Below are 24199 nucleotides of genomic sequence, written 5' to 3'. Positions count from 1 at the left end.
AATAAGACGCATCTACAATAAGGCTATATTGAGCTTACACGTTAAATGTGTTGCCAAAGCTATTGGAATTTGAAATGTTTCTCCTAACATGTCTTTACATGTCACATGCCTATGCATTTATTTATTAGTGGTGTAAAGTACTTAATAACCTCTACAGGATCGGTGGGTCCCCCGCAGGACGGTTGAGCTAACGTAGGCTAATGCGATTAGTATGAGATTGTAAGTAACAAGAACATTTCCCAGGACATAGACATATTGGATATTGGCAGAAAACTTAAATTTGTGTTAATCTAACTGCACTGTCCAATTTACAGTAGCTATTATAGTGGAAGAATACCATGCTATTGTTTGAGGAGAGTGCACAGTTATGAACTTGAACATTTCTTAATAAACCAATTAAGAACATTTGGGCAGTCTTGATACAAAATTTTGAACAGAAATGCAATGGTCCATTGGATCAGTCTAAAACTTTGCACACACACACTGCTGCCATCTAGTGGCCAAAATCTAAATTGCGCCTGGGCTGGAATAATACATTATGGCCTTTCTCTTGCATTTCAAAGATGGTACAAATAAAATACAGAATAACGCATCTTTTTTTCTATGTATTATCTTTTACCATATTACAGCAACAAAGCCATCCGGACGCGTGGAGGCAAACTGAGAATGACTACCACATGAGCGAGAATACCGGGGAGAGGCTCATTTAACGGTATTTCTCCGGTATAGGCTAAGCGGTAGAGTCTACAGACAAAAATAGAAGACAATATGATAAGCAGATCATCTTTTGCTGACTCGAATATTCTACACACTGTCAGTCAACAACAATAGAATGTAGTTTTATATGTCCTATTCTCTTCACGTTTCCTGCTATTGTTCAGTAACAACGATACTACTGCTGCTGACTCGTCCTCTGGCTTTGCAGCATCCAAAGCAGATCACTCAGGGGATGAGGGCTCTTTGGCGCAGTCCGTGAGAGATGAGGTGAAAGCTGGATTAGTTAAATCAGGACCCTCGGTAAATCTTACGGAGAAACAGGGGACAGTAGCGGGGCTAACCTCTGCGGACAAACCGGAGGAGGACAGTGAATGCCGATTCGTGGGGAAGATAACGGATCCGGTGGCAGCGGACAGGAGGACAGTTTGGGAGGAGGGGATCCACGCTGCTGAAGTTAGGATCCACGCTGGCGCGCACGAGGAAAATGTGAAATCTGGCATGGTAAAATAATGTTCTGTATGAGTAGCCTATCCTATTATGTTTAATTATATTATTGATGTATCAGAATACACAGTTTCTCACCTTGGTCCGGAAGGTATTGCAGGTAATGCGCATGATAGGCAGCTTTTGGACCAATGTGAAAATATTTGCTGCACATCCAACTAAATTACATGATCAATCGAATGTATTTATAAAGCCCTTCTTACATCAGCTGATATCTCAAAGTGCTGTACAGAAACCCAGCCTAAAACCCCAAACAGCAAGCAATGCAGATGTAGAAGCATGATCACACAGATAAGCTACAAGAGCCGTGGCCAATACATCACACATGTAGACTACCTCTAATTTAATTAGCCATGCCCATGCTGCTAGTAGCCTACACGCTACTTGCAGCATGATTTTCTGAAGTGCAAGATGGGTGGCAGTCCAGTCCACTGTGTCTGACTGACTAAAGCATCACCATAGATACTGAGAAAAAACACTAAGGTGTCAGCACCTTGAAGGGAGGGAAAGAGAAAGGGAGAGGACCTAAGCCTTTGGGAGTGTCAAGGTGACACAAGGGGAGAATCCGGTGTCAGGTCAGTAGCATTCTGAGAGAGTGGGATAAAGAGGGAAAGCAATGGGGGGAGAAGATAAATAGTGAGGAGTAGAGGAGACTTGGTGAGACAGACAGACAGTCAAGTGCTAGATCAGCACCTAGCAGATAAAGGGAGAAGTCAAAAACATGAGCGAAATAATTGATTTACATAACAAGCTTTGACTGGCATAAATCACCTCAGCATCACAACATACGGTGCATTCGGAAAGTATTCAGACCCTTTCCCTTTTTCCACATTTTGTTACGTTACAGCCTTATTCTAAAATTGATTTTAAAAATGTTTTCCTCCTCGATCTACACACAATACCCCATAATGACAAAGCGAGAAAAAAAATTTATTTAGCAAAAAATAAATAAAAGATAACGTATTTAAAAAAGTATTCAGACCCTTTGCTCTGAGACTCGAAATTGAGCTCAGGTGCATCCTGTTACCATTGATCATCCTTGAGAAGTTTCTACAACTTGATTGGAGTCCACTTGTGGTAAATTCCATTGATTGGACATGATTTGGAAATGCACACACACATGTCTATATAAGGTCCCACAGTTGACCCAGTGCATGTCAGAGCAACAACCAAGCCATAAGGTCAGGGGTCCTAAGAGACCACTTATGCTGCTTGTGCCTGGAGCCGGCTCTGAGTCCAATGTTTCTCAACCTCACTTTCTCCTTCCATCTCTCTCTTCCTCTCTCTCATCATCAATGACAGTCTGGCCAACAGTGCTGTAACTCAAATCCTGCCTCAGCGCCGGTGGACATTCCATGAAGTGACTTTGGTCACCTACAGTTCCCTGAGGGGTGGTCTTTTCTCTTAGCAGATATGGAAGAAGTGGACGCAGAATATGCGCCCATGAAATACGCCCCCAGGATGCTGCGGACCAGACAGATGGAGATGATGAAGAGCTGGAGAAGGAACAGAGGTCTGTACTGGACTGGACAGCATCTCAATACTCTGACGTGGCTTCCTCTCCTAGTCTCCTCTTCTTTCCACTTATTTAAGTGCCACTGCTTACCAGCAGTAACTGGCCATGTCCGAATAGCCATACTTGCGTTCTAAATAGTATGCTTTTTGGGTATGCCAAAATATGTTTTATAGGATGTGAGATTTAGAAAATGTAGTAAACTTTAAAGGACAGGATGTCATACTAATTTCAGCTTTTCATCTCGTAGAATTAGCTGCACACTATTGAGGAAGACAATAGTATTTTGAGACCCACATGCGTTTGACAACAGCTAATTATCCGAATAGTGAATGCGCTCTACCAAAATGAACGAATGGCGGGGAACAAGCGCCATTTTGTATTACACGACGCCTTCTCAGTATGAATGAGCTTAGAATGTTCATCTTTGTTGCTTTACTGCATACATTTTTACTAAAAAGTATGTTCTAAATACTATGTAGTATGATTAGTACACAGTATGTAGATTTCGGATGTAGTAGACAAGACAGATTTCAGACACGGCCATTGTAAATAGTCTTTCCAACTCAGTATATAATGCTCTCCTGTCCAGTGTCCTCTGCTACCTTAAAGTCCCTCTCCCTTTCTCCAAGCGTCAGTGTGTGTCAGTGAGTGTTGTCTGTGAGGTGATTTTGCTTAGCAGCTACTTCTATCCACGGCACCACTGGGAACTTAGGACTGACCAGGGCTCCGAAAACAAGGTGAAAGAAAGAAAGAGAAGGAAAACCCCCAACGAGTTGAGGGAGAAACACAAATCAGACCTTGGATCAGTGTTGGAGGGCAGCTTCATTTTACTCCAGCAGAAACCCAGGCTTTGTATTCAGAGACTCAACCAGGCCTGGTGTCTGTCTGTAACATCTGTATTCAGAGACCCACCCAGGCCTGGTGTCTGTCTGTAACATCTGTATCCTGCTCTCTATTTCTGCAGGGTAGAGTTCACCACTGACTTTACCTCTCTGTAAGCCGATCGGACAGACAGACAGACATGCAGGCAGACAGGGGTTGTAGTAAAAGCATGGTAAAGTATGAACATATGATTTGCCCTAATTCATTAGGGTCGTCATTGCCTGACCATGCTAAAACTGATGGATGTGCCATGCTTACCATCATCTAGTGACCTACCACCATCTAGTGACCTACCATCATCTAGTGACCTACCATCATCTAGTGACCTACCATCATCTAGTGACCTACCATCATCTAGTGACCTACCATCGTGTAGTGACCTAGCATCGTCTAGTGACCTACCATCGTCTTGTGACCTACCATCATCTAGTGACCTACCATCATCTAGTGACCTACCACCATCTAGTGACCTACCATCATCTAGTGACCTACCATCATCTAGTGACCTACCATCATCTAGTGACCTACCACCATCTAGTGACCTACCATCATCTAGTGACCTACCATCATCTAGTGACCTACCATCGTGTAGTGACCTAGCATCGTCTAGTGACCTACCATCGTCTAGTGACCTAGCATCGTCTAGTGACCTACCATCGTCTAGTGACCTACCACCATCTAGTGACCTACCATCGTGTAGTGACCTAGCATCGTCTAGTGACCTAGCATCGTCTAGTGACCTACCATCGTCTAGTGACCTACCATCATCTATCGACCTACCACCATCTATCGACCTACCACCATCTAGTGACCTACCACCATCTAGTGACCTACCATCATCTAGTGTCCTACCATCTAGTGACCTACCATCATCTGGTGACCTACCATCATCTAGTGACCTACCATCATCTAGTGACCTACCATCATCTTGTGACCTACCATCATCTAGTGTCCTACCATCTAGTGACCTACCATCATCTGGTGACCTACCATCATCTAGTGACCTACCATCATCTAGTGACCGACCATCATCTAGTGACCTACCATCATCTTGTGACCTACCATCTAGTAACCTACCATCTAGTCCCCTGGCCTTACACTTATACCAGATGTCGCAACTCCATTCCTCGAGAGACCAGCAGACACTGCTGCCTTCAAGGACCCGTCCCATATCCTTCATCCCTACAACACCACATGGACGCAGCCCCTTCCCCTTCCCTGCTCCATCTCCCCAGCTCCCCTGAGGCCATTGCCATGGTTCCCAGGTGTTAAGTACAAATCAGGTGTTTCCCAATGGTAGGTAAAGGTGTTGACTGGGACCTAACAGTCACCTGTGTGTCTCTAGTGATCACCTCAGACTGCAGGCCAGATGACATTTCCCCCATTTAATACAACTCAGATAGCAATTCCCCAGTGAGTGCTACACTGCATCACCAAACTCTTTTTGCTAGTTAGTTTGCAACTGGCTTGCTTGTGTGCTAATCAAAATTAAACAATTAATTGGCCATTTTACTCACACCATATTCACTGTTCTGTGTTGGTTGTGTTTCTCCATGCTGCGCTTAGCTGAGTTGGGCTGTGCTGGGAGAGACTATAAATACACTGCTGACCTGCAAAACAAATAACCAAAATCTAAAACGTAACCTAATTTTAACCGATTCTGAAATGAAATGTCAGTTTGCAGGTAAGTAGTAAGTAGTGTCCGTATAGCTTTTTCTGTCTGGGCTGTACCATCATCTAGCTTTGCTGACCTAGGTTCTGTACTTTCATCATAAACCAGTTGTCGTTAACCATCTGTGCATGAATGTAGACCAGAATTGACGTTTATAAACCAGCCTGTCCCAATGTGTTTTATCTTTTTCCTTGGCCAGGTGAGGGCAGCAGAGTGGACACTCAGATTCGTAAACCTTTGTGATTTTCCCAGGGTGCAACGGGAGCAGCTGGCAGCCATCTTCCAGCTGCTGAAGGAGAACCAGGAGATGTTTGGGGAGATGTCAGAGGGAGACATGGAGGAGCAACTCTACTCCATCTAAACCCCTAGTCTACTCACAGTCGACTGTACTACGTCTAACTCTACTTTTCCCAAACTCTACTCTATGTTAATCCCACATAAAACTGACAATCAAGACCAAGGTGCATTCACACGGTCCACTGGGTTTCAAAGGGGGTGTTGTTTCAAAGGTCCACTCTATTTTGAGGCACATACTCTTCTCTAAAGATTCTGAGGTGATAGCTAATCAGGCTTTGGATAGTTGGGCCTGAGTGATTTGATTGGTCTGGTAAAATCTGAGGTTCTTATACCGTACACACCCATGAAAGCCAACAGTTTCAGCAAGCCTCACATCAAACACTTATCTGGACAGATCTTACTCCTTTCAGCTATTCCTTGCCTTGCCTCGGCCGTATCCTTATCTCACCCTTTCCTATGGAGCACCCTTTCCCTCTAGACCCCTCTGTTTGAACAAACACATCATTGGTGCGAACACAAACATGTACGTTAGATACTTCAACACGGCTTCTGCTGTTTATTACTTTTAAATACCATTCAAAGCAATAAACACTGTATTTGATACAAGTAATGGCGTCATCATTGTGTCAATTCTGGATTTTGTCGTCTCCCCTGTGTGTGCACATGTGTGGCTTGCAATGTAATCTGTGACTAAATGTCTGTAATAATAATAATAATGAATAATACATTTTATTTGTAGAGACCTTTTCATTTACAGACAGAAATCAAAGCTGTGGCAGAGTTGCATACTTACTGCATTCATACTGCATACTTTTTACACTAAGTTTGAAACTGGTTTTGAAGAAGCAACAGATAAGGCGATGACATCAGCCATCCATTCCATGAAGGATTGGGCAACAGCTTCTCCAAAGACAATAAGACGCATCTACAATAAGGCTATATTGAGCTTACACGTTAAATGTGTTGCCAAAGCTATTGGAATTTGAAATGTTTCTCCTAACATGTCTTTACATGTCACATGCCTATGCATTTATTTATTAGTGGTGTAAAGTACTTAATAACCTCTACAGGATCGGTGGGTCCCCCGCAGGACGGTTGAGCTAACGTAGGCTAATGCGATTAGTATGAGATTGTAAGTAACAAGAACATTTCCCAGGACATAGACATATTGGATATTGGCAGAAAACTTAAATTTGTGTTAATCTAACTGCACTGTCCAATTTACAGTAGCTATTATAGTGGAAGAATACCATGCTATTGTTTGAGGAGAGTGCACAGTTATGAACTTGAACATTTCTTAATAAACCAATTAAGAACATTTGGGCAGTCTTGATACAAAATTTTGAACAGAAATGTAATGGTCCATTGGATCAGTCTAAAACTTTGCACACACACACTGCTGCCATCTAGTGGCCAAAATCTAAATTGCGCCTGGGCTGGAATAATACATTATGGCCTTTCTCTTGCATTTCAAAGATGGTACAAATAAAATACAGAATAACGCATATTTTTTTTCTATGTATTATCTTTTACCAGATCTAATGTTTTATATTCTCCTACATTAATTTCACATTTCCACAATACCATCCTTTCAAATGGTATCAAGAATATGCCTATCCTTGCTTCAGGTCCTTCAGGCAGTTAGATTTGGGTATGTCATTTTAGGCAAAAATGGGAAAAAAGGGGCGGATCCTTTTAGCTTGTAAGCAGGAATCAGGAGGACAGAATTATGGTCAGATATAAATGGAGGGTGAGGGAGAGCTTTGTACACGTCGCTGTGTGTGGAGTAAAGGTGGTTTAGAATTTTTTTCCTTCTGGTTGCACATTTAACATGCTGATAGAAATGAGGTAAAACTGATTTAAGTTTCCCTGCATTAAAGTCCCCGGCCACTAGGAGCGCTGCCTCTGGATGAGCGTTTTCATGTTTGCTTATGGCGGTATACAGCTCATTGAGTGTGGTTTTAGTGCCAGCATCTTACTTATCTCTGGGTGTGCCCCCTGGCTATCTGTAAGTAAATAAAAACTAGAAAATGTGGCTGTCTGCTTTACTTAATATAAGGAATTAGAAATGATTTATACTTGTACTTGTACTTTTGATACTTAAGTATATTTTATCAATTATATTTACTTTTGATACTTTAGTATATTTAAAACCAAATGCTTTTACTCAAGTAGTATTTTACTGGGTGACTTTCACTTTTACTTGAGCCATTTTCTATTAAGGTATCTTTACTTTTACTCAAGTATGACAATTGAGTACTTTTTCCACCACTGTTTATTAGTTAATTAGTCACACAGTAGCCTAATCCCAATCAAATTGTCTGCCGGGCCTATATTAATTATATTGTGCTTTGCTTTGTGTAATGTGTTATGTTTTGCTTTTGAAAGCCATAAACGTTTTAAATACTGCGAAACATTATTATTAACGATTAAAAAGATTACTTTAAGTTTAATTAGAGAACCACTCTTGGGGGTCGGAAGTACAGTAGTGATTGAGACATAAAATTACAAAGGCATATCAACCAACCTATTTTCTGGCCGCTTGATGCATCGGGTTATTTACCATCGTTACGCACCATGGCCCATGACTGGCACGTGAAACCTGGCAAGTGGCCAAGAGGGCAGGAGAGAGGCAAAACAGTTCAGCGCATCCCACCACGACCAAATACTTTTTTTCAAAATATTGCTATAGTCCGTCTTCAGTATACCTAGGTAGATCTTTCTTGGAAATGACAGCCCGATTCCGGAGAGTTATGTCCTTGGCGCTGGTGGTTGCCATGTGCGCACTGATCTATGTGCTTCTGTATGGACATATCTCCGAACACAGCATCGGGTATGTACTCTGCACCAACAAATGGCAACATATTTGACTTGTTGAGTTAGTCAAGGGACGGTATTCAGCCGCTAGTACTTCAAAAACTGTGGGGAACGTTCACAACAAGAAGAAAAAACTAAAACTCCAAAATATATTTTTTCTTGTTGCAATTGTTGTATTTGGTGCCCATTGCAGGTATTTGACCCAAATCCAAGTTAAGAAAACAGTTTACAGTGCACTTATTACCGTGTAATTACATGTTGTTATTCACAGACTATTCAGTCTTACACTGTAATCCCTTACAAAAAAGATTTCAGTTTTGAAACTGCAGTAACTGCAGTGGACTCTGGTATTTGGACACAGTAATTGCAGAATAACTTCCTTGTAGTAATAATTCACTGTAACTACAGTCAAGCTGCAAAATGACTATAAAAAAGGGTTATTTTGGATGCGGTATGTTATATTGCATTCTAACTGCAATATTTTTTTCTTAAGGGATTGCACTGTAAGCTAATTGCAGTAACCCTAACCTTACCATGTACTTAAGTGTAAAAATGATTAATTACAATACTTGTTACACTGTAATTACATTTATACTTACTTACATAGTAACAAAGGCAGTGATGTAAAGTGTTATGGAAACGGATAATAATCATTTTGAATCATAATGCCCCAAAAGCTCTGATAATTGAAAAGTGGTAGAATTGTGAAGCAGGAAGGGAAATTGGTTTTTAACTGAAAACATATATTTTTTAAACAAATAAAAAAACACTGAAGTGCTGTTTTTTTATTGTAATTATTGTGTGTCTGAATTCTATAGGGTTGAATTCTAGATTCCACTTAAGCCAATTTTTTTTAATCAATGCATGACTAAGTGAAAATTCCACTTCAGTGGAAGTTAGGATTTGCCCCATAGTCTGTAGCTTGTTGAAATTGGCCAGTTAAAAGGGACACTTCACCACTTTTTGACATCATAGGGGGTTTTCTTATCTTTTTTTAATGCAGAACATCCTTGTTTCCCCCCCACTTATACAGACACTGGTATGGTGCTGGATGTACAGGTGTCTGTATAAGTGAGAGAAAAAAGAACAAGATGTTAAGTATTAAAAAAGATAAGAAAACCCCCTATGATGTCATCTATGATTTTTTTTATTCAGCAATTTTCAAAAATGACAGCTACTTCCTAGGAGACGGCATCTCCTATAGTAAAAATACAACAGATGTTTTTGGCACATTCATGAAGTATAGGCTTTCTAGCACTCTCAAATCAATCATCAAAAGTAATTAAGGACATATTTAAATAATCCATTAACACACATTGTGTATTTCTATCATTCTTGGGTCCAGGATCAGTTCCTACGGTGCTGAAAACATTGTGGCTGTCTACGACATATCTAGAAGGGGGAGCTCGTTCCTATGGTTGAAAAACTTCCACTATGCCTCCAATGTGGACTTAAATATGAATATAACTAAGAAAACTGCAGCTGGTAACTTGACAGCGATCACAACCAAAGAAGAAAGTCATTCCGTGACGACTGACCCAACAACTTTAAAACAGACCGTAAAACAGACAAATGGATTAACAAGTGGACCCAGGTCTGCACACAAGGAGACCCCCATGGTCCCCCTGCAAAAAAAGGACTTCGCGCAGTATCCCGACTGGGATTTTGAGGATCTTTACATCCGGGACAAGCAACCGAGACAGACGGTAGGCCTATGTTTTTAGACAGTCACGGGTCAAGGATTTGCAAATATTAACAAACATCCCAAATAAACTGTGTGTGTGTGTGTGTGTGTGCCAGGCCTGTCCCCAGTCTCTGAGGAACTCCAAGGACCCAGGCTTCAAGCAGGCCTTTATACCAGACATCCAGTTGTACTTCCACGGTGAACTACTCAACGTGCCAGAGTGGAACAGGCTAGCTCACTTCAATAACCCCTTTGGCTTCATGGAATACACAAACTACACAGGTGTGTGTGTGTGTGTGTGTGTGTGTGTGTGTGTGTGTGTGTGTCCAGGAGTATAGCTATCCAGGCTGTATCACAACCGGCTGTGATTGGGAGTCCCATAGGGCAGCGCACAATTGGCCCGCGTCGTCCGGGTTTGGCTGTGGTAGGCCATCATTGTAAATAAGAATTTGTTCTTAACTGACTTGCCTAGTTAAATAAAGGTTAAATTAAACAATTTAAAAAATCCTTGGCAGGCAGCGCAGCTCGCATGGCCAACTCCCTCTTCAGCCATGTAGACTTTTGACACAAAGACAAACTTTCATCCTTTAGTACACAGTAACGCATGATTAAAGAGGCTGGGTCTACATTGGCTAAGGGTGTGCAGTATCAGGAACATGGCATAAATCAAGAAACAGCAAGAAAAGTGAGAAAGCAAGTGGAATATGTGTGGAACTGCCATACTCGGCTACCCCAGGTTTAAATAAGAGCATTAGGAACAAACACACATTACAAACAGGTTCTTAGTTTGGGTTTGAGTGGCAGAATAATGAATTCCCAGACATGCATCAACTTCACAAGTCTTATTTCCATCTCCACAATAGTCAATGCAAATTGAATTACTGAGCTTTAATTTTGAGACTGGCCAAAAAGGAGGACAAAGGTAACGCAATGATTTAATCAAGCAAAACAAAACACAGATTCTGGTGCATGGTTGAGGGAAGCACTAACTAAACAGTCATTTTACTTCTCAATATTACTTTTTGATCTCAAAATTAAGTCAGCAATTTACAACATTAGACCACAGCTACATGGCAAACTTTCCTCTTAGCTGCACTTTCAAACTTAGAAAAGACAGGATTTAAAGGAAACGTCAATGAGAACAATGAATCAATCATTCAATTAGCAGTTGTTTTCTCAAACCAAGACAGCATGCACATGCAAATGGAGGCTTATTGGGAGATTCTCATTTGGCCAAAAGACTGTCCTCTGCTCAACTCCTCCATCCTCTCTCCTCAGTGATAAGTGATTGAGGAGAGTGTCAATTCGTTGGTTCTATATGGAACCATAATGACTCAAAGAACCATTCGAGCCCTTCAATGGTTCTTTACAATTCAGAAAATTGTTATTTAATCTTTTAGTGATAATTAAAATGTAGGGGCGCCCACTCATTCGTATACTTTGGGGCGTGGTTTGCTCTTTTTGTGAAACCGTGACAAGCGAGAGTGTCATTCCAGTTGATGTAATTTCTTCTGTTATGTCAATGTATCTTAAATATAATTAGGCCCATTAACAGTATCTATTGAAAGACTCACGTAAGGCCTTGTGTCAATTGAGAACTGTTTACTAAATCAGTAGCCTCTTCCAAATCCCCAACAACCCGATCCGGTTTACAGCGGAAATGGACAGAGCCTGTGACCAGACTTCGGCTTTTGGACGTTAACAAGGTGACGCTTCATCTTAACTCCTCCTCCACATTTACTGGATTGGTTGAACAGTGCAGAAGAGAACCTCCCCCAACAGTTGTTTTTCCTCTTATCAAGACTATGTAAGAGATCTAGCTTCAGGCGTTTCTTTTATGGCTGCTACGTTAGGTTACTAAAATCAGTGGTACTCAAGTCTCTTCTCAGTGACCCCCAGCTGTTCCAGAGATATACACCGGATTCAACTTGTGAATTAACACAATAGTAACACCTATGGAATTTTAACAATATAATACAGCTAACTACAATCATTAAAAAAAAAAGTTATTCAAAAGGTTCTATAAAGAACCAAAAAGGGTTGTAACCAGGTGTCACGTCCTGACCAGTAGAGGGTGTAGTTGGGTCAGGACGTGGCAGAAGAGAAGTGTGTAGGTTGGTTTGTTTAGTTTATTTTGGCCGTGTGGCTTCCAATCAGGCACAGCTGTAGAGGGTTGTTGCTGATTGGGAGTCACACATAAGTAGCCTACTTTTCCTTTGGGGTTTGTGGGTAATTGTTCTTGTTACTGTGTTAAACGTGACAGGACTGTTTTGGTTGTATGTTTATTGTTTTGTATTGTATAGTGTCCGGTTGATCATTAAATATACGATGAACACTAACTCCGCTGCATTTTGGTCCACTCTCTCTAAAGACAGCCGTTACACCAGGGGAGAACGACTGCCCCCGCTCATTGAGGATTTCAAGTTCCTGTGTCTAGTGCAGGCATTGTTTTCAGAAAACAGGATCCCCCATTATATTGAATGAGAAAATAGCAAACTTCGTGGTAATTCTTTGAATAAATCAAAAATGTTTTCAGGACAATCATGGCACCGATAATTACTTTTATTACACCATGTCCTTGAGATGGTTATTTTTAAATCGCACACAGAAGAAGTTAAAAGGATCATTTCGTTGCTAATGGCAGCCTGCAGTACCTCGGCCGGCCTTCAACTTGAGATACTCAATGAGCTAATGCAACACTGTGCTAGCCTGCAAAGTCACCTCCTAGAGTAGCTCAAACTGCGCATGCAATGTTTCCAAAAACTCATCCATGAAGCAAGATGGCAACACGCTGAAACGACACTTCACACTTCCTGATCTACAAATGTGCCACAGACTTCACATAGGAAACAATGGGGTATTGTCATCAATGGCTCCATCCATTTTCTTTTACAGTCAATGGTTGAAACCATAGTGGAACCCTTTTTGGTGCTATATAGATCCTTTTTGTTAATGGTTCTCTATAGCACCATAAATGTTCCATTTGGAACCTTATGAGCATGGTTCTTTATAGAACCTTCAAAAAATGTTTTTTTTTGCACCAAAAAGGCATTTGTTATGGTTACAAGCCAAATAAGCGTTATTTGGCACTATGGTTGTCACGTCCTGACCAGTAAAGTGGTTATTTGTTATTGTAGTTTGGTCAGGACGTGGCAGGGGGTGTTTGTTTTATGTGGTTTGGGGTTTGTTGGGCTATGTGCTTATGTAAGAGGGGTGTTTGTTTTATGTGTTCCGGGATTTTTTTGGTCTATGTTCTATGTAAGTGTATTTCTGGTGCGTGGGGGCACATGGGTAGTTTGGCTGGGCCAGGGTTGCCGGAGTGGCCTGCCTGGAGAGGACCGGGAGTGTTTTGCTGGAACACGGTTGGCATGGAAGCCTGAGAGGCAGCCCCCCCCCAAAAAAATTGGGGGGCACACGGGTAGTTTGGCTGGGCCAGGGTTGAGCCCTAAGCCAACTCCCCGTGCTTACCGGAGGCAGCGTGGTACTGGTCAGGCCCCGTGCTATGGGGTGATGCGCACGGCGTCAAGGCCGAGCATCCACAGGCCGGTGTGTTCGGTGCCAGCGTCCCGCATTTGCCGGGGGGATGCGGGCACCCAGCCAGTACGGGTGGTGCTAGTCCTGCGCTCGAGACCGCCAGTGCGCCTCCACGGCCCAGTGTATGCTGTTCCCGCTCCTCGCACTAGCCTTGGGGTGCGTGTCTCCAGTCTGATACCTCCAGTACCAGCCCCACGCACCAGGCCTTCAGTGCGTCAGCCCAGTCCAGCTCGTCCTGCTCCTGCTCCTCGCACTAGCCCTGTGGTGCGTGTCGCTAGTCTAGCGCCTCCTAAGCCAGCCCCACGCATCAGGCCTTCAGTGCGCAGTCCAGTGTCCGGTGACAGTGCCTCGTCCAGAGTGTCCGGTGACAGTGCCTCGTCCAGGGTGTCCGGCGACAGTGCCTCGTCCAGAGTGTCCGGCGACAGTGCCTCGTCCAGAGTGTCCGGCGACAGTGCCTCGTCCAGAGTGTCCGGCGACAGTGCCCCGTCCAGAGCTTCCGGCGACAGTGCCCCGTAGAGAGACGGCCCACAGTCCGGAACCGAGAGAGACGGCCCACAGTCCGGAACCGAGAGAGACGGCCCACAGTCCAGAACCGAGAGAGACGGCCCACAGTCCGGAACCGAGAGAGACGGCCCACAGTCCGGAACCGAGAGAGACGGCCCTCCAGTCTGACGCAGCCAGAGTCGCCTGTTGCGAGGGTCCCCAGTCCGGGGTCGACGGAGAGGGACCTCGCTCTAGAGACAACACTGAAGTGGGGTGAGCCAGTGGTGTAGCGAGGTCTGCGTCCCGCTCCTGAGCCACCTCCGTAGGGGGGAGTATTGGGAAGGGGGGTGTTGCAGAAGAACCGTTGGTGACGGTGGCTACCCTCCCTTCCCTCCCCTGTAGTTTGGGGATTTTTTTTGTTGGGGATTATTTTTTGTTTGTGTTTAGAGTTATTGGATTAGGTTTTGTTTTGTTGTTTTAGGTGCATCCGGGGTCTGCACCTTTGGGGGGGGGGGGGGGGGGGGGTACTGTCACGTCCTGACCAGTAAAGGGGTTATTTGTTATTGTAGTTTGGTCAGGACGTGGCAGGGGGTGTTTGTTTTATGTGTTCCGGAGTTTTTTGGTCTATGTTCTATGTAAGTGTATTTCTATGTTAGTTCTAGTCTTTCTATTTCTATGTTTAGTTAATGGGGTTGACCTTCAATTGGTAGCAGCTGCTCCTCGTTGCTTCTGATTGAAGGTCCTATGTATAGGGGTGTTTTTGTAATGGGATTTGTGGGTAGTTGTCTCCTGTTTTGTGTCTGTGCACCTGACAGGACTGTTAGTGTCGTTCGTTGTTTTTGTATACGTGATTTGTTTGTTTTTCCTTCTTTTGATTAAATAAAGAGGATGAGTATACACGTTCCCGCTGCACCTTGGTCCAATCCTTACGACGCCCGTTACAATGGTATCCTACCTGAGTCCTTCGCAGAAGAGTTTTGATATCTGCCACACCCCCTTTGAATCAGCTGTTGTTTTGTCGGAGGAGAAAATACACGTTTTTAAAATGATATGCTACTTCTTGTTTTATCTATGAAATGTCATAACTAGTGGAATTTATTGTTACCACCTCACACATATATTTTGGTATTCCAACACATGCCCTATGCTACACACAGAGAGAACCATTTTTACTCTCCTGGGACGGATACAAGCCTGCCCCCCCTTCGGCAATCAGATCACTCCTCCATCCTGCTCCTCCCTGCCTATATGCAGAAACTTAAACACGAAGCCCCCGTGGTGAGGACTGTTTAACGTTGGTCTGACCAATCTGAATCTATGCGCCAGGACTGTTTTGATCACGTGGACTGGGAAATGTTCCGGGTCACCTCTGGGAATAGTATCTACGTATACACTGACTTGGTGACTGGGTTCATCAGGAAGTGCATAGAGGATGCTGTTCCATAAGGCAATCAAAGAGGCAAAACGGCAGTACAGGGACAAAGTGGAGTCACAATTCAACGGCTCAGACAGGAGACACGTGGCAGGGACTCCAGACAATCACGTATCTTAAAGGGAAAGCCGGGCAGGTCGCAGACACCTATGCCTCACTCCCGGACAAGCTAAACACGTTCGATGAAAACAACACCGAGCCAACAACGTGGGCCCCCGCAGCTCATGAGGACTGTGTGCTCCCGATCTCCATGGCCGATGTAAGACATTCAAGCGTGTTAACCCTCGCAAGGCTGGCGGCCCAGACAACATCCCAAGCCTCAGAGCATGTGCAGACCAGCTGGCAGGATTTTTTTATGGACATATTAAATCTCTCCCTATCCCAGTCTGTTGTCCTCACTTGCTTCAAGATGTCCACCATTGTTGCTGTAGCCAAGAAAGCGAAGTTAACTGAAGTAAATTACTATTGCCCCATAGCACTAACTTCTGCCATCACGAAGGGCTTTGAGAAGCTAGTTAAAGGACCATATCACCGTCACCGGCACCATAGATCCACTACAATTTGCATACTTCCCCAACAGATCCATGGACTACGCAAATGCCATTGCCCTGTACACTGCCTTATCCCGCATGGACAAGAGGAATGCCTGTGTGAGGATGCTGTTAATCGACTACAGCACAGCCTTCAAAACCATAGTGCCCTACAAGCTCATCACTAAGCTCAGTTCCCTGGGTCTGAACCCCTCCCTGTGCAACTGGGTCCTAGACTTCCTGATAGCCCGATCCCAGGTGTTAAAGATAAGTAACAACAACTCCGCCATGCTGATCCTCAACACGGGGGCCCCACGAGTGCTCAGCCCCCTCCTGTACTCCCTGTTCACCCATGAGTGTGTGGCTATGCACGTCTACAACTCAATCATCAAGTTTGCTGACGACACAACAGCAGTAGGCCTGATTACCAACAACAACTTGGCAGCCTACAGGGAGGAGGTGAGAGCCCTGGTGGATTGCCAGAAAAATCTCTCCCTCAATGTCAACAAAACAAAAGAGCTGATTGTAGACTACAGACAACAGCAGAGAGAGCACCCCCCACATCAATGGGTCCACAGTGAAGACAGCACATCACTGAGGACCTGAAATGCTGCCTCCACACCAACACCATGGTGAAGAAGGCGCAATAAATTTGTCTTGGCCGCTAAGACCCTCACAAACTTCTACAGTTGCACCATCTAGAGCATCATCGCCTAGCAACTGCCCCGCCCACACCCGCAGGGCCCTCCAGAGGGTGGTGCGGTCAGCCCACGCATCACCGGGGGCACACTGCCTGCCCTCCAGGACATCTACAGCACCCGATGTCACAGGAAGGCCAAGAAGACCATCAAGGACATCAACCACGGCCTGTTCACCCTGCTACCATCTAGCAGGCGGAGACAGTACAGGTGCATCAAAGCTGGGACCGAGAGACTGAAAAACAACTTCTAGCTCCATGCCATCAGACTGTTAAACAGTCATCACTAGCCGGGCTCCGCAAGGTACCCTGCCTTGCACCTTAGACACTGTCACTAGCCGTACTAGCCGTACTGCTGTACACACTGTATTCTGGACATAGCTCATCCTATATAACTACTGCTGTACACACTGTATTCTGGACATAGCTCATCCTATATAACTACTGCTGGACATACTGTATTCTTGGGTTTACTACCATTTTATTTGGCCATTTTTATTGTTCAGAAATGTGGTGGGTACTTGCTTCGTTCGCAGGACTTTATCCTGCTAACTGTTCCAAATGTCTGAACTGAATTTGGTAAAAGGGCTTTTATGTACTGTACTCTGCGCCATCGGCTTGGAACGCCTTACAAAATACTTTTAAACAGGAAGAACTTGTTCCGATTGGTGTTTTTAAATCACTGATGAAGGATTTTGATGCTGATTCCCTGACCTGTCAATGTTTTTAATGTGCCGTTTTATGATTTTATTATACTCTTGTGAATTCTATGGTTTTTACTAGATTACTAGTAGTTTTTCATGTTGTCTGTCTGTCTAATTGTGTAATGACTTGGTGCTGCCTATCTTTGCTAGGACGCTCTTGAAAAAGAGATTTCAAATCTCAATGAGCCCTTCCTGGTTAAATAAATAAATACAATTCTGGACATAGCTCATCCTATGTAACTACTGGTGTACATACCTTTTTCCTACTTATATATTGTCCATACTGTCAATACACACCACATATTTATATTCCGAACTCAGACATTGGAATTTATCATTCTGATATTTCTTAATTTATTGATTTCTTCAATTATTTTTCTTGTTTGGGGGGGGATTGTGTATTACAGTGGCGGTCGATGCCATTTAAGATGGGGGGGGGGATGATTTATTTTTTTGGAGCATGGTCTTATTTCTATTACAGCATATTGGATGACCGTCATTTCCCTTTTTTAAAAGTTTGCGAGGAGAGGACCGAGGAATTAGCAAAACCAATGGAGAATCTCCCAAAGGAAGTCCACTGCAAAAATATATTTTAAAAAAGGTCTACTTGGCCTGTTTTTGTGTGGTTACAATGTGTAGTAAGAAGTACAGTACTTTCTGATACTGCTACCATTGAATGGTGCCAAGAGATGCTTGCTTTATGGAATTCCAAAGACACAGACAAGTAAAGCATACTGTGTGTGTGTGGTTACAGAGATAAAGACAGTGGTGGACCTGATCCCCAAGCCAAGAGAGTCCCTGCTCCTGCCGCGGGGAAACTCCAAGTGTATTCGCTGTGCTGTGGTGGCCAACGGAGGAATACTCAACGGCTCTCGGATGGGGAAGGAGATCGATGCCCATGACTACGTGTTCCGGTCAGTGTGTGTGTGTGTGTTTATGTGCGTACGCCTGTGCATATTCCTATGACTGCATGCATCAGTGCATCACAATGATCAGGCAATTTTATTTAACCTTTATTAAGGCAGGGAGTCCCATTGACCAAAGTCGATTTTTCAAGAGAGCCCTGCAATGTACAATAAAATAGCATAAAAAGCAACGCCAATAAATAAAAAAACGTGTGAATAATGTTTCAGTTGGAACCTATATTTGGTTCTGGTTCCGGAATGTGTGAGAGATTCCTATGAGTTTTTAACCTGTGGTCAATTCCACGATAATGGAATTATGAGTGTCCGATTTTTCACTTTAAAATGTATGCCAAACATAAGCTATTGATTTCAAAGTTTAACAAACCATACAACTCTATGCACAATGACTGCAATTTACATAGTAAATAAAAAAATAAAAAACATTTACTGCAAAAACTGTGCAAAATCTCCTTCCGTTTTATTCTGTTACCAAACGTTGTATCTTGTCACGCCCTGACCGTAGAGAACCTTTTTATTTCTCTATTTGGGTAGGTCAGGGTGTGATTTGGGTAGGCATTCTAGATTATGTATATCTATGTTTTGTATTTCTATGTTGGCCTGATATGGTTCCCAATCAGAGGCAGCTGTCTTTCGTTGTCTCTGATTGGGAATCATATTTAGGCAGCCTTTTCCCACTGGGTTTTTGTGGCATCTTGTTTTTGTATAGCTGCTTTGAAGCCTACAGAACTTTACGGTCGTTTTTGTATGTTCTTTGTTTGTCGGTGTTCATCTAAATTAAAGAAAGATGCACGCTTACCACGCTGCACCTTGGTCTCATTCTTACGACAGACGTAACATATCTGCACAGTTCTTCCTGTAAATGTGTTTTTGTACAAATGTTCAGTTGAAATTGTTAAAAGCATTCCTTGTGCATAGAGTTGTATAGTTTGTTCAACTTTGAAATCAATGGTTTTTGTTTGTGCCTTCAGAAAGTATTCACATTCCTTGACTGTCACGCTGGTACAAAGGATTTGGAGACAGGCGCAGGAATACACAATAAGGGGTTTTTAATACACCCAAAACAAACACGTATACAAAAACACTGGGCTGTACCCAAACAAAAGAGCGAGGGTAAACCTCGTTGAACGACACAGGACGATACCCGTAATAATATATATAGCACGCAGCATAACAGCTGCACCAACGCATAGGTACTCACACCACCAACGGACATGGGAACAATAACCGACAGAGGGCACATATATAACATACTAATCAGGGGAAATGGGAAACAGGTGCGTGTAATCAGACAAGACAGTCCAGGGTTGATGATAATGAATCCCGTTCAGTGAAGCCTAGAAAGCCGGTGACGTAGACCTCCGGAACTGGTGAACAGAATGAGCAGCAGTACCGGGGGGATCCATGATAGTAGCCCCCCCCCCCAGCGGGGCAACACCGGCCTCGGGGATGACCACAGGGGAGCTTTACGTGAAAATCCCTGGTCAGCGAAGCGTCCAGGATGTCCACCGCAAGAACCCAGCACCGCTCCTCTGGGCTGTAACACTCCCAGTCGATGAGGTACTGGAGACGCTGCCCCCCCCCCCCCCCCCCCGACACCTCAAATCCAGGACCTCTCGGACAGAGTACGCCGGACCTCCCTCGATGTCCAGAGGAGCCTCAGTGAGGGGACCAGGCACCACTGGCCTGACGAGAGACACATGAAAGGTCAGGTTCATGCGGTAATCAACAGGGAGTTGTAAAACGATACGTTACCTCATTAACCCTCCTCAGGACTTTAAACGGCCCCACAAACCGCAGGCTCAGCTTCTGGCAGGGCAGGCTGAGGGGCAGATTCCGGGTGAAGAGCCAGACCCGGTCGTCTGGGGAGAAGACAGGCGCCTCACTGTGGTGGCACTACACAGATACAGGCGTCCTTCCTAACTCAGTTGCCGAGGAGGAATGAAAATCCTCAGGGATTTCACCATGAGACCAATGGTGACTTGACAACAGTTACAGAGTTTAATGGCTGTGACAGGAGAAAACTGAGTATGGATCAACATTAGAGGTCGACCGATTAATCGGAAGGGCCGATTAATTAGGGCCGATTTCAACTTTTCATAACAATCGGTAATCAGTATTTTTGGCCACCGATTTGCCGATTTATTTTTTTATTTTTCATTTTTTTAAATATTTTTTAACCAGGCAAGTAAGTTAAGAACACATCCTTATTTAAATGACGGCCTAGGAACGGTGGGTTAACTGCCTTGTTCAGGGGCAGAACGACAGATTTTTACCTTGTCAGCTTGGGGATTCAATCTTGCAACCTTACGGTTAACTAGTCCAATGCTCTAACCACCTGCTTTACATTGCACTCCACGAGGAGCCTGCCTGTTATGCGATTGCAATAAGAAGCCAAGGTAAGTTGCTAGCTAGCATTAAACTTATCTTATAAAAAACAATCAATCAATCAATCATAATCACTAGTTAACTACACATGGTTGATGATATTACTAGTTTATCTAGCCTGTCCTGCGTTGCATATAATCGATGCGGTGTGCATTCGCGAAAAAGGACTCTCGTTGCTCCAACTTGTACCTAACCATAAACATCAATGTCTTTCTTAAAATCAATACACAAGTATATATTTTTAAACCTGCATATTTAGTTAACATTGCCTGCTAACATGAATTTCTTTTAACTTGTTATGGATAGGGGGCAGTATTTTCACGGCCGGATAAAAAACGTACCCGATTTAATCTGGTTATTACTCCTGCCAAGAAACAAGAATATGCATATAATTAGTAGCTTTGGATAGAAAACACTCCAACGTTTCTAAAACTGTTTGAATGGTGTCTGTGAGTATAACAGAACTCAAATGGCAGGCCAAAACCTGAGAAGATTCTGTACAGGAAGTACCCTGTCTGACCATTTCTTGGCCTTCTTTGTCATCTCTATCCAAAACAAAGGATCTCTGCTGTAACGTGACATTTTCTAAGGCTCCCATACGCTCTCAGAAGGCGCCAGAACGTTGAATGATGACGTTGCAGTCTCTGGCTGAAAAACAGTAGCGCATTTGGTAAGTGGTCGATCGGAGAACAATGAGACGGGTGCGCGCGTGCAAGAGACGACTCCATTTTCAACTTTGAGTCTTTGAACGAAAAACAGGGTTTCCCGGTCGGAATATTATCGCTATTTTACGAGAAAATCGCATTAAAATTGATTTTAAACAGCGTTTGACATGCTTTGAAGTACGGTAATGGAATATTTTGAATTTTTTTGTCACGATAAACGTCCGCGCGTCACCCTTCGTTACCCTTCGGATAGTGTCTTGAACGCACGAACAAAACGCCGCTATTTGGATATAACTATGGATTATTTGGCACCAAACCAACATTTGTTGTTGAAGTAGAAGTCCTGGGAGTGCATTCTGACGAAGAACAGCAAAGGTAATCAAATTTTTCTTATAGTAAATCTGAGTTTGGTGAGTACCAAACTTGGTGGGTGTCAAATTAGCTAGCCTGTGATGGCGAGCTATCTACTCAGAATATTGCAAAATGTGCTTTCACCGAAAAGCTATTTTAAAATCGGACACCGCGATTGCATAAAGGAGTTCTGTATCTATAATTCTTAAAATAATTGTTATGTTTTTTGTGAACGTTTATCGTGAGTAATTTAGTAAATTCACCGGAAGTGTTCGGTGGGAATGCTAGTTCTGAACGTCACATGCTAATGTAAAAAGCTGTTTTTTGATATAAATATGTACTTGATTGAACAAAACATGCATGTATTGTATAACATAATGTCCTAGGAATGTCATCTGATGAAGATCATCAAAGGTTAGTGCTGCATTTAGCTGTGGTTTTGGTTTTTGTGACATTATATGCTAGCTTGAAAAATGGGTGTCTGATTATTTCTGGCTGGGTACTCTGCTGACATAATCTAATGTTTTGCTTTCGTTGTAAAGCCTTTTTGAAATCGGACAGTGTGGTTAGATAAAGGAGAGTCTTGTCTTTAAAATGGTGTAAAATAGTCATATGTTTGAAAAATTGAAGTTTTCGGATTTTCGAGGAGTTTGTATTTCGCGCCACGCCCAATCATTGGATATTGGAGTGGTGTTCCGCTAGCGGAACGTCTACATGTAAGAGGTTTTAACTAGGGAAAATGTGTCACCGCTGCAACAGAGTCAGGGTATATGCAGCAGTTTGGGCCGCCTGGCTCGTTGCGAACTGTGTGAATACTATTTCTTTCTAACAAAGACAGCCATCTTCGCCAAACGGGGGATGATTTAGCAAAAGCGCATTTGCGAAAAAAGCACAATCGTTGCACGACTGTACCTAACCATAAACATCAATGCCTTTCTTAAAATCAATACGCAGAAGTATATATTTTTAAACCTGCATATTTAGCTAAAAGAAATCCAGGTTAGCAGGCAATATTAACCAGGTGAAATTGTGTCACTTCTCTTCCGTTCATTGCACGCAGAGTCAGGGTATATGCAACAGTTTGGGCCGCCTGGCTCGTTGCGAACTAATTTGCCAGAATTGTACGTAATTATGACACAACATTGAAGGTTGTGCAATGGAACAGGAATATTTAGATTTAGGGATACCACCCATTAGATAAAATACGTAACGGTTCTGTATTTCACTGAAAGAATAAATGTGATAGTTTCCGGATTCGACCATATTAATGACCTAAGGCTCGTATTTCTGTGTGTTATGTTATAATCAAGTCTATGATTTGATAGAGCAGTCTGACTGAGCGATGATGGTAGGCACCAGCAGGCTCGTAAGCACTCATTCAAACAGCACTTTCGTTTTGCCAGCAGCTCTTCGCTGTGCTTCAAGTATTGTGCTGTTTATGACTTCAAGCCTATCAACTCCCAAGATGAGGCTGGTGTAACCGATGTGAAATGGCTAGCTAGTTAGCGGGTGCGCGCTAATAGCGTTTCAAACGTCACTCGCTCTGAGACTTGGAGTAGTTCTTCCCCTTGCTCTACATGGGCAATGCTGCTTCGAGGGTGGCTGTTGTCGATGTGTTCCTGGTTCAAGCCCAGGTAGGAGCGAGTAGAGGGACGGAAGCTATACTTTTACACTGGCAATACTAAAGTGCCTATAAGAACATCCAATAGTCAAAGGTATATGAAATACAAATCGTATAGAGAGAAATAGTCCTATAATAACTACAACCTAAAACGTCTTACCTGGGAATATTGAAGACTCATGTTAAAAGGAACCACCAGCTTTCATATGTTCTCATGTTCTGAGCAAGGAACTTAAACGTTAGCTTTCTTACATGGCACATAATGCACTTTTACTTTCTTCTCCAACACTTTGTTTTTGCATTATTTAAACCAAATTGAACATGTTTCATTATTTATTTGAGGTTAAATTGATTTTATTGATGTATTATATTAACTTAAAATAAGTGTTCATTCAGTGTTGTTGTAATTGTCATGATTACAAATAAATAAAAATCGGCCGATTAATCGGCACCGGATTTTGTTTGGGTCCTCCACTAATCGGTATCGGCGTTGAAAAATCATAATAGGTCGACCTCTAATCAACATCATTGTAGTTACTCCACAAAAATAACATAATTGACAGAGTAAAAAGAATGAAGCCTGTACAGAATAAACATATTCCAAAACATGTGTCCTGTTTGCAACAAGCCACTAAAACAATACTGCAAAAGATGTTGCAAAGCAATTAACTTTTTGTCCTAAATACAAAGTGTTATGCTGGGGGCAAATCCAATACAACACATTGAGTACCACTCTCCATATTTTCAAGCATAGTGGTGGCTGCATCATGTTATTGGTACGC

At 43.1% G+C, this 24199-nt stretch overlaps 2 protein-coding genes across 2 annotated transcripts in view; one reads left to right on the top strand and one right to left on the bottom strand.

Moving 5' to 3' along the window:
- LOC106589844 (E3 ubiquitin ligase Rnf157) overlaps positions 1 to 24199 on the bottom strand; it is a 91200-nt gene that overhangs the window by 44972 nt on the left and 22029 nt on the right. The window lies entirely within an intron of this gene.
- LOC106589847 (alpha-N-acetylgalactosaminide alpha-2,6-sialyltransferase 2) overlaps positions 8147 to 24199 on the top strand; it is a 36523-nt gene continuing 20470 nt past the window's right edge. The window contains exons 1-4 of the mRNA XM_045710076.2: positions 8147 to 8421; positions 9751 to 10111; positions 10206 to 10371; positions 18224 to 18383. Of these exons, the coding sequence (XP_045566032.2) occupies positions 8318 to 8421; positions 9751 to 10111; positions 10206 to 10371; positions 18224 to 18383 (791 nt within the window). The 5' untranslated portion in view covers positions 8147 to 8317. The remainder of the gene's footprint in view (positions 8422 to 9750; positions 10112 to 10205; positions 10372 to 18223; positions 18384 to 24199) is intronic.

This window comes from Salmo salar, chromosome 28, assembly GCF_965601325.2.
Source record: "Salmo salar chromosome 28, fSalSal1, whole genome shotgun sequence".
NCBI classification, from domain to species: Eukaryota; Metazoa; Chordata; class Actinopteri; order Salmoniformes; family Salmonidae; genus Salmo; species Salmo salar.
This window is presented reverse-complemented; position numbering and strand designations above follow the sequence as displayed.